The 11,770-nt window shown below is 29.1% G+C and overlaps 1 protein-coding gene across 1 annotated transcript; it reads right to left on the minus strand.

The window, feature by feature from the left end:
• Positions 1-513: 513 nt before the first annotated feature.
• Positions 514-3,692, minus strand: LOC111305458 (transcription factor bHLH62-like). Its single transcript, XM_022903025.2, has 8 exons — positions 2,363-3,692; positions 2,018-2,260; positions 1,856-1,921; positions 1,684-1,752; positions 1,517-1,588; positions 1,187-1,408; positions 965-1,064; positions 514-882 (listed from the first exon to the last, which is right to left on the minus strand). The coding sequence occupies exons 1-8, from the start codon at positions 3,287-3,289 to the stop codon at positions 845-847; spliced, it is 1,737 nt and encodes a 578-aa protein (XP_022758760.2). The 5' UTR covers positions 3,290-3,692; the 3' UTR covers positions 514-844.
• Positions 3,693-11,770: the final 8,078 nt, after the last annotated feature.

Below are 11,770 nucleotides of genomic sequence, written 5' to 3' on the forward strand. Positions count from 1 at the left end.
TATATAGTATTAATTAAAAAGAAAAAGTATAATTAAAAGGGGTGGTTATAACTTCTAATCTTTAGTTTGTGGTTGAATGAAATGATTTTTGTTTCTGTTACAGTAAAAAAAAAAAAAAAGGAACAGAAGCTTCTGTTTTTGGTTAATCTATGAAAATCACAGGAACCCTCCCCTCCTTGAAATTGCCAAGAATCATGGGTTGAACCCAGCTCAGCTCAAAGATCTCCAATGTCTTAATCACTCCAATTGGACTTTTTGAGAGAGAGCAGAAAGTTGCCCCCCAACAAATACAGCTGGTTAACACTAATAAGGATCAAATCCACCAGATTACGCGATCTAGCAGGTTCAAAATTGATGTGATCGTGACCCCCGTACAAAAGTTTCAAGAGAATTTGGGAAATCTTGTTCAATTAAGATTGTGTCTCAAATTATTAAAGTAGAATGTCCAATTGTGTAGAAAATGCAAGCTGCTTAGAAAATAAAAACCAAAAAAAAAAAAAAAAACTCTTCCCATCTAATAATTAGCATTAATTAATAATTATATCTTACAAATATTGGTGCTTTTGTTATAAGATCATTGCACCAACCATACACAAATTTTACAGTGGATAATTTGGTAAGAAAAAACTCCACAAAAAAGAATTAGAAGAAGACAAAATCATTGAGAAAGCCCAAAAATAAGACAAGAATTTAAAGGGTGAAAAGGGGAAAGAATCCTCCTCTTTAAACCTAAGCATAATTGGCCACTACTAGTAGTTCATGCAACGGTCCATATTAAATTCCTTGTATATACAGCAGCCGTTCTTTCCTTTTTGACCTTTAATCCAGGTGCAAAGAATGGTTATTAGAGCTCAACTTTCATGTGGGATACTTGATTTGACCCTGCATTACAAGAATAATCATCGTTAATCAGTCTGCTATAATTGGTTTATTAATTCTATTAAGGAGCACTACTTTTACTTACCCTGGAAGTTTTCTGACTGTAATCCCATTTCCTGGCCCTGAGTTTTGCCAAACCCCATCTGAACTATGGTTTGCAGGTCATCCTCACATAATGTTGGGCACTGAATATAATTTAGACAGGCAAATTTTAGATGTTTTAGATGTGTGAAATGGGAAGAAAAGGACAGAAAAAATTCATTAGGCTCACCCTTTTTTTTTAGGGAAACTATGAAAATGAAATTACCTGAGGGACAGTTTCAGTAAACTGGTTAATTGGAGGTACATGGGTGTTATGGTTGGGGCATATTGCAGTAACTAATGGGTCCACTGAGCGTTGTGTCATTGTCCCATTATAAATATTGCTATGTAGTGCTGGATTTTGCTGGGGCTGGTGCCCAGAAAAGGCTGATGCCGAGGAATTTATTGGGAATATTGGATGTGGCAAAGTGTTGTTTGATTGAAATATCTGCAAAAGAACAAAAAATACAGGCAATCCCAATTCAAAAGAATTGAAATATTATTCTCCTGAGAAAAGAAAACTAAATAAAATGTTGGCTTAAGAGCTTAGACTTACATCCTTTGACATTAAACCATCCACGTTAAAATCCAGCCTGGTATTCACTGAAGCTAACTTCATTGAGAGGAACTGCCAATAAAAAATTATCATATAACCATTAGTCAGGAAAACTTCTATCCGAAGAAACTGATCACCACACGTTTATCAATAAAAAGTTAATCTACCTCAACTTGTCTCTGCAATGATTGAACATAGTTTATGATTTCATCCAGCATTAGGGCTTTTCCAGTGACCTACAATTTGAAACCCAAGGCCATTATATTGAAGAATTACAGCAATAATTTTTTACCAAAACCACTCCTTTTTTTTTCCTTTGTTTATTATTTTCCAAATTACCTTGTTGCAACCGGGAACAAGATTTTGCAGAAGCTTCATTCTCTCACTTATTTTCTCTCTACGGACCTGATCAAGTGAGACATATAGTCAATGTTAATGCAACAACACCGGTATGTGATTCTTGAATGTTTAGAGTTGAGAAAAGTGAATTATGATTCTCACTCTTTCAGCTAAACTATGGCTGTCAGTGGCTTGACCCCTTCTTGCTCTAACATGAATATAGTCCTTTGGAGGTTCAGGGGGCTTTGTATTGTTATTGTTTTTAGTCTTGTTCTGTTTCTCTTCCCCTGCATTTCCATTGATTCCTTTTGCATCTTCCTCTGCTTTAACAGAGCCATTTTCATGCCCATTGCTTTCTGTTGACTTGCATCTCTTCTCATTTGATTCTAAGTTCGGTTCAAACGCCTGGAGATGGATAATTACTAATTGTTAAAAGAAAATTTTTTCTTTGAAATCTACTTTTGTAATTTTGTGACTTTAAATGTTAGAACACTTTCAACTCTATACCTTTAAAGCATTCGCTGATGGAGATGCTGAAGTTTCCTTTGTTTTTGCTTTGGGAACCGCCTTTCTCTTCCTTGAATTCAAATCTTCTGAAGCTTTCAAACCAGGATCACAATTGGGATTTTGTTCGGAAATGGTGGATTCCTCTTGAGAACTGCCTAACTCTGATCGATCCTGCAATGGAGAATTCTTGTTGGTCGCTTGAACAGCTCCAACCTGAGATACCATTGGCTTTAGAGAAGGACTACTCGAAACACGCGGAAGCTTGGCATTTGCTGTCAATGGATTATATCTGTAATCAGCAACTTCATTGTTGTTGAGTCCTAATTGACTTGCTCGACCATTGAAACTCCTGCTTCCAAAGCTAGAGAATCTTGCTGCTCTCTCTGCAAATCCACGATCAGCTGAGAATTCTGCCACACTGGAATTCAACCCCATTGATTTTCCCAGACTGGGAAGCTTCTCTTTAACCAAACTATCCATCATTGGCAAGTTCAATTTAGGAGGGGAATTCAATGGAGTGCTATAGCAAGAAGTGTTTACACTTTTGTTTACATTGATGTAAGCCGCCAACAAGGGTTGAGAATGTGGGGAGATCTCACTAGAATTACCAATGCTTCCCAATTTGCCTATCAATTCCCTGATCATAAAGCACTCATTTGAGATATTGGAATTTGATGCAGCGGGAGAGGACACCATTGAACTCAGGGCTGAGTCAAACTGTAGACCATAATCTGTTGACTTTTCCCAGTTGGGAGTCAAGAAACAATCGTGGGACTGATCAGGGGAATAACTCAGCTCTGTTGCCTGAATTTCCATGGCAGAAGATAGGGACTGCCAAGCTGACATTGGCGAAGATAAAGACGGTCCAAAGTGCAATGGCGGTGTGGGTGGTGGGATTCCTGCATTAATGAAAAACTGGTTCTCCATTGTAGAAAATTATTAGTTTCAATGTGAAAAATCCAGATCAAGAATTGAGCAATTTAAAAACACAAAAGTCCCAGTTTGATATTTTAACTTTGGCTTCTTCAAATTTCCAAAAGAAAAGAGGGTGAAATTTGAGTGGAAATGAATGAATTGTGGGATCAAAATGATTGCATTATTTTTATAGAAGAGAGGTGGTTAGAGGAAAAGGAAGGGAAGAAGATCTATTTGGTGAAGAAATGCTAAGCAAAAGGAAAGAAAAAGAGAGAGGGAAAGGGGGAAGATGTGAGTTGGGCTGCAATGGAGTTATATAGATGTAAAGAAAAGTTACTGTTTGACCTTTTTGTTTTTCTTTTTTTTTTTCCTTTTTTTTATTCAATACGTGAAATTTTTATGTTTTCCTTTTATAATTTTTATAATGAGGTAACTTAATGTTAGTACTATTAAAATTAAGCAATTATTTTTCTTGTTCTTTCCCCGTAAAAGGCGGAGAAGAGAGGGTGTCGTCGGGCCTTGGACGTCAAAGTACCAAAATGCCCTTCCTCTCTCTTGAAATTCTTAACCCGCTCGAATCCATGCATTCACGAATCCTCTTGTAACTCCTCCGTGGTTTTTCCCGTGAGACCTAGCCATTAGCCAGAGATATTAAAAGAAAAAAAAAACTAGGATTGAGATCGATTTGTACTACTAATACAATTGGTTTTTTGTTTTTTTTTTTTTTATGATACAACATTTTAACTAGTTATTTCATGTCAACATTAAAAAGGATGAGAAAAATCTTGTATGATATAGTCAAATTGCACGCTTGTTACTTGTCAAATCGTAATCTTTTGAATATTTTTTTTGACATTTATTAATAAAAATAAAGCGTGTATGTAGGAATGATTGGGATGGATAAATTCAGGATGATTCTTGAAATTTGATTTGTTAACAAGATAATTTCAAAATACGGTGAAAGGAAGTGACTCAGACTCTATATTTTTATTAAACAACCTGTCCAGGAAAAACAGTGGTTAATACCAACACGCCATGAATTCAATTCAAACAATGCACGGTAATATCATCATTTCTGCAGGTTAACCAAAAGCTTGAAAAATTAATGTACTTGAAAGAGTTTTGGCACCGGTACATGGGATATAGAAAGGCCAATTCCTACACGCATTAATCCCCCTTGGCCTTGGAGACCATGGAAATGCTGTTTGGATGTGAACAGGAGATCATCAACCTACCAACCTGTAGCCTTCTCCATAGCACATGCTGAATATTGCCATTTTATTTCTGCTACAGACTTCAAGTCACAAACTACTGTATCTTCATTGATTGTTTTTTATATTAACTTTACAAAGTTTTTTTTTTTTTTAAGCTCTTAACTTCTTATGAGGATAATTTTTGTTTCATGATCAATTTTTAATTTTTCCGTTTTGGTGAAACATAATTGGAGTCAAGTCATTAAGGGAAATTATTCAATCAATTCAATTAATTTTGAATTAAATTATTTTTATTAATTTAATTTAATTTTTTAATTTTAAAAATTAATTTGATTGATTCCATTAATTGAATAATAAAATATATTAAATTAAATTATATATTAAATTTTTTTTTTTCATATATCAACAATATAGATAATATAAAAAAAAAAATTAACAATAAATTTTTCTTGTGTTCAGGCTAAGTCAATCATTGCAATAATTTCCCTACCTTGCCGGTTAACTCGGCTTTGGTCGGCTTCACATTGCAAGATGACTAAAGAATTAGTTTTAAAAAATGAATTTCAAAGTTAATTTAAATTGATTTATATAAGATTTTAAGTCATATTTTATATATAAGATTATAATAAGTTAAGTTAAAATAATATTATAAATAAAATTAAATTAAATTAAATATTTTTTATTTTATATTTAATGTATATAAAAATTAAGATATGATAATTTATTTATTTATCAAATTATCATTTTTTAAAATTTATATAATTTAAATTATTAATATAATTTTTAAGAATATATAATTTTAATATCATAAATTAAAATAATCTTTTTCATTTGAAGAAAATTGAATAATTTTATACTAATAAGATATTAATATTTCTTATAATTCTTTCAAATATGATATAAAATAACTATTTTATCAATAATTTTATATATGATCTTAAAATATAATATTTAATAAATTTAAACTTTAAATATTAAACAAATGTAATTTTTTTAATCTTTCAATTGCGATTTTTTTTATTAAAAATTTTGAAAAACTAAACTTACTTTCTTATAAATACAAGAGAAGCACGGCTTCCTATACATTATATTATTTATTGCGGTTTCCTAGCCTTAAGCCATGGAAGAACAAAGTTTGTTTCTTACAATTTTATTACCCCGTCAGACTGGGCTCTGCGAATTGGTAAAAACGTCATGATGAGAATTGCACAAGTCACTTGCTTTCTTTAATGCCATCGCTAAAGGGCTCTTGAATGGATGACAATGGTTTACCTCGGCTGGGCCACATAAGATAAGGTGGTCCACTGCCTCTTGCAATTTAATCAGTATTAAGCAAGCAAATCCTTTATTATATGTCTGGTATTTTCACAAAATACTCTGTTACTGAACTATCCTAAAGCTAGTAGTGCTAGATGCTACATCCAAGGACATGTCCAATGGTACATTAGATCCCAGGATGTTAAGAAGTCAGGGTTTGTGGTTTAGATGTATAAAGCAAAAATAGTTTTACAAAATGAATTTAAATTATAATAAAGTATTTTATAAATTTAAATTTTTTTTTAATATGAATAGATAAATTATCAATTTATTAATTAATATATTATTTAAAAAATTATTAAACATTATATTAATTAATAAATTTATTTTTAATATTATATTAAATATTTTATTATAATTCAAAAACTTTTCATAACATTAAAAAAAAATTAATTATTATAAATAGTATCCAAATACTAATTCGATGAAATCAGCTCATTACTTAAACTAAACAAACAATAACGAAAAATAATTATAATTTGATTTGGTATCAGTATTTCATCAATTCCCGTACAATTGCATGATTAGTGGGAGTCCATCATAAAGCAGAGTACTGTGATTTGTTATTGATGTATAATAGCTGATTAATGAGGAGTCAGTACGTCTTTTATATATCCTAACTAAGATGATCTTTTTCTTTAATTATTAATTAATACCCTCGAACTCAATTAAAATTTGCAGCTGTCATATAAGAGTATTTTTTTTTCTACATTAATTAGTGTTTAATTAAATTGCATCATTATTAGGAGTAATCAAGTCAGATTTTAAATCATCATAAAAGATATAGGTTAAAAATTAAAGAGTTGTTTTAATAATAATAATAATAATAATAATAATAATAATCTCCACATGTGTATTAGGAATTTTTTCACACAATAAGTAAAGTTGCATTTCGTAAAAATTACTTTTTAGAATAAAAACATAAATTAATTTATCAAAATTTTATGTTTAATATTTTTATAAGTTTTTTTTTTAAGAAATTAATTTAAGAAGGATATAAGAAACTTTTTTAAATATTTAAAAAAATTATTAAGTTTTGGTTTTCTTTATTTATTAGTACACTTTTCCAACATTTTTATGGAGTTTTAGAGAAATTATGTCCTACCTCAAGAATTTTCAAAGATTTTTCTTAAAAATTTCTCATTTTTTCAAAAGATTTTTCTAAAATAGCATCTTGGCTCTTGGGGTAATCATTATATCACAAAAGTGTTATGATTGTTGAAGCAAAATTTCTCTAACATGTATTAATTTCGTGGGAAGATGAACATCAAATTATGCACGTATTATTATGGATTAGGGTGATCTCTGCCTAGTTTGCAGGTTCATCCATCCTAATAATTTTTGTTGTTGAATGAATGAGAAAATAGTATTCATGACTATAAAGAGATAACCCAAAAGAAGAAAAAGTATTTGCATCTTAGCCTATATATAGTTAGTTAGGTATAAAGAAAATAGAGTTTAATATATCCATTTTATTTTGTCATTAATCTTTAAAGTAGAGCCAAATTAAAGATATTTTTCAATGGCACTTGTACAAGCCTAGCAGCAAAATTTCTTTTTTGGGGGGACTTTAATTTGATAAATATATATCATATTCAATTTTTTTTTTTTCAAAATGAAAAATATTCCATGTCTGAGCCGGCAGGCACACTTGCTTTAATATTGGTTACTGGTCTCTTTCTTTGAACAATAATTTTTTTTTTTTATTCAAAGGAAGCCTTCATCAATGAGAGGCTTTTGCCAACCCTCGTGATCAGCCGCAACCCTCTTATTTTTCATCTTCATACAAAAGAATGATATCCGTTTTGGCTTAAATTGAAGAAGAAAAAGAAGGAGAAAACTGCATTCATTTATAACTCAATTTGGACAAATATTTATGAAAGGAAATGGATATCATAATGCAGTGCTTAATCTCAATATGGCCTGACATATATGAATATATATATATATATATATATATATATATATAATCGAACTTGACTCATATCTGAATAATACCTACAATGGAAGAACTCGTGCATGATTTTAATGTACGGATATCAATCTCTGCCAACCCTTTTTTTTTTCCATGTTTGATTTATTACAATTTGTGATGTAAAATGTTTGAAATTCATTAGTTCAATTTCTCATGAATTATGATCATTTTTAACAAATCTAAAAGGTTTTTTTTATAAGGGAGACATGATTTTGATCTGTATAACCGTACCTAATTTTTTGCCATTTTATGAAAAAATCGAACAAATTCTTAAAACTTATTTCTAAGGGATTTCATCCTAAAAAATAAAAAAATAATAATAAACAGAAAAAGTGAGGAAATTAAAAATACATATATGGTTGATTATTTTCAATCATTAAAACCATATATCAAATGCATGCATGGTTTTGAATAATGGTCAAAATTCAACAACTCCTTGGGACCTCATACTTGTCTCTGTGGCATGGCTGACCAGGTAGCTCCTACCGTCCTATTAAATTATTCACCTACACCTGTATCTTCATCATCCGGAATCTATGGCCAGGTGGGGGGTTTCAGCTGATAGATTTAGAAGCAATCCAGTTAATATACATTATGCAGGAAAGAAAAACGTAGAAGTAAAGCTCAAAACCAGTACCAACTACGGAGTTTCCACCTATTTAAAAGTATGGCTTCAGCTTTAGATAATTTAAAATATGATATAATAATATAATATAAATATAAATTTTAAAAATGATATAATTTAAAATTTTAGTAATAATTATATATAAATTTAATAAAATTAAAAAAATTTATATTTTTATATCTATATAAATTATAATATATAATTTTTATATAAAATATCATATAAATTTTAATATTTTACATAATATAAATACATAAATCATTAAACCTAAATTATGATAATAGTTGCGATATCAGATTTCCTCCCCACTATTGGTCCCCATTTCACGGAAGATTTTCCCCCTGTCAAATTCGACACGAGAAAGTAATTTGAAATAAAACAAGTTCAAAAGAAAACCTTTGAGAGGGCCAGTGCGCAAAGGCAAATTTCTTTTTATAAAAAGCGCAATCAGCTTTCGTCTTATTGGATGACAAAAACTGCTTTTCAGCAATGCTGTGATCGGAAGCCCACAAACAAAAAATGTAGAGAGTGTGTGTGTGCAATGCATGTGCCCCAAAATCTCTATCAAATGTCGCAAAGGGTCCAAAAATCCAACTTGAATCCCATCAACGTCCTCACAAAACAGAACCTGGAAACATAATAATAATAAAAAGTTATTTATATCTATCCTCGTATATTCTGTTTGGTTGTAATCACTGATCAGCATATTTCAGCAGCCGAACAGTTGGAATATTTAATCACACTTTTTAAATCAAAGGCACATAGAACGAAACATTGCAATTGGTTCCAATACAACAGGCAGTGCAGGCCAGCTTGCTGGCTGACGACTCATCACACCCCCTTTTTCTTTCACTCTTCCGGCTGTTCTGTTTCTTGTCTCGTACTTGGCATGACATGGGTTTAGTTAATTAAAGCAGCTTAATGTATAATAAAAATTATAATCAGATAAGAACGAGAAAGATCCAGAAAAAAAAAAAAAAGTTTGTGAAAGCTTGATTTAAAGGTGATGTGCATTGCTGGTGGAGTGTTTAACTTTGTTCAGATATATTAAAAAAATTATTACGTACAAATATTAGTTCAATTGAATTACTAGGAAACTACGTAAGAGGAATAAGATTGTATCTGTTTTTATAAACTATGGTCGGTGCGTTGTCAAAACCAGAGATTGTTAAAACTAGCGGCCGAACAACAGGGTAAACTGCCAAAACATAGGAGAGTAGGCGTACAATACAATAATACGCGGGAGAAGAATTTTGATAAGTTCACCGTCACAGGCCAATGAGATCTTAACTTTGCATTGACTTTTTTTTTTATATAGTTAACCAAGCTTACGCCACTCTTAACACGTTGGTTAGGGATGCTTAAAAGGAGTTAGGACGTAGGTCCAAGATCACTGGCGGATTGTAATTGTAACCTGAGGGGCCCTGGGCTCCCAAAATTTTGAAAGTCCTTTAGCATGTGTATATATATATATTTATATTAAATATATTCAAATTGGTTTTTAATAAAATTATATTAATTTTATTTTTTTGTTTTATAAATAAAATTTATATATTATAATTTAAGATATGTTCAAATCACATTAAAATTAATAGACTTATTATAAATTTATATCACAATCAAATAATTTTAACAAAAGTCAAATTAACTTTTTAACTTTTGAATAAAATTTAAATTTTCAATCAAGCACCAAATATGTTTTTATTTTTTATCTTTTTAGTACAAAGAGATCGAAGTTTAAGATTTATTCATACTTTTTATTTCACTTTTAAATTGTCAAAAAAAATTTATATAATTAGTAATTTAACAATTAATTCCAAATAATGTTATTGTTAAAGTTTAATATTATTATAATAATATTTTTGTTTTATAATTTTATGCGTTTATAATAGTACATGTTTGCATATATATATTAATAAATATGATAAAATATGTCATACAAAAATAAAATATATTATATACTATTAATTGATCTCTCAAAATTATATGTTAAAATCGACCGATGCCCAATATTATAACTTGTAATTAGTTGTTGTTTTTGGTTGGCCCAATTTAAGAAATTTAAAGTTTGGGCTCCAATAGGGATTCACTTGGGTCAGCCACTTAAGTCTTTAAGGACTACTGACTTTAGGTTAACAACTTCATGAAATTTATATTGGTAGCGCTGCCTTGTCAGTACATTTTGAGGGGCATAAAAGTTGGGTTCAGAATACTATATGAAAAAAATATGAAAATAAATTAATTTAAAATATTAATAAAAATTAAAAAATATATCTCATCACGAATTATAATAAATATGATAAATTTTATATTATATATATTTATATAAAATAAATATGATATAAATATATAAATTGTTTAGTCTATTCAAAAACATAACTCATGTACGGATAATTTATTCAGGCCAGTGAAAATCGGAAACTCTGAAAACTGTCCTAGGCCATTGACTTGGGCAGGTTAAAATACACTAAGCATTTTTATTATTTGATATTAGTGATAAAAGGGCATTTCAATTAAATTTTTTATTAAAAATGGTTGAAATATTAAAAAAATTTTGAATTATTTTTTAAATAATTTTTTATACTTTTATTATATTTAAATAAATCTTCGTATTCAAATAGATTCTTATTTTAAATGAAAAAATAATTTATGTTTAGAGTTTATTTAAGTACAAATTAAAAATTTAAAGATTTATTTAGATAAAAAAAATGAAGTTTCAAGACTTATTTGAGTTTAAATTAAAAATTAAAAATTTATTTAAATACAATAAAAATATAAGAACTTATCTAAGTAAAATTATAAATCTCAAGAACATTTTTATTATTTTAACATATTAATTATTAAATCAAATATTCATTTTATTTTTGTAATTGACAAACCTTAATCACATGCATCAACCCTATTTCACTAGCACTTTAACTTTGCTAATTTATTGTGATAATAATTTAACTTACCCAAAATAGATATCTCAAATTTTAATGCCTCTCACACAACTCAACTTTAAAAATTAAATTGGCCAAAAAGAACTTTAATAAAGAATAAAATGAAAACCTTCCATATTATTGAATATTGAGAAATATTATTAATTATTAAGCATCACACTTACTTCCTTCCACTTTGAAGTTCGAAACTTTGCATATCATATTTCGAATAAAAAAAAAAATCAAAGGGCAAAAATTTCGATCTTACACTTTTTTTTTTATTATTTGTTCATTTTGAATTTTTTTATGTTGTAATAAAAATTGATTGATTAAATTTTAAACCTTATGTTTATGAATAAATTGAAGTTTTATAATTAATAGATCTAATCTTTAAAATTTTTTTACATCAAAAGGAAAAAATAGTAAGAAAAAAAGAGAATA

Source organism: Durio zibethinus, chromosome 21 (genome assembly GCF_047325235.1).
Source record: "Durio zibethinus cultivar Kanyao isolate XHJ-2024 chromosome 21, ASM4732523v1, whole genome shotgun sequence".
Taxonomy (NCBI): Eukaryota; Viridiplantae; Streptophyta; class Magnoliopsida; order Malvales; family Malvaceae; genus Durio; species Durio zibethinus.

What these genes read in the sequence shown, in the direction of transcription:
- LOC111305458 (XM_022903025.2), bottom strand. Translation starts at nt 3,289, where the DNA reads ATGGAGAACCAGTTTTTCATTAATGCAGGAATCCCACCACCCACACCG. An exon ending in ATGGTTTAATGTCAAAGGAT is followed by an intron (nt 1,409 to 1,516) that starts GTAAGTCTAAGC and finishes GTTCTTTTGCAG; the next exon opens with ATATTTCAATCAAACAACAC. An exon ending in ACAGTCAGAAAACTTCCAGG is followed by an intron (nt 883 to 964) that starts GTAAGTAAAAGT and finishes CTTGTAATGCAG; the next exon opens with GGTCAAATCAAGTATCCCAC.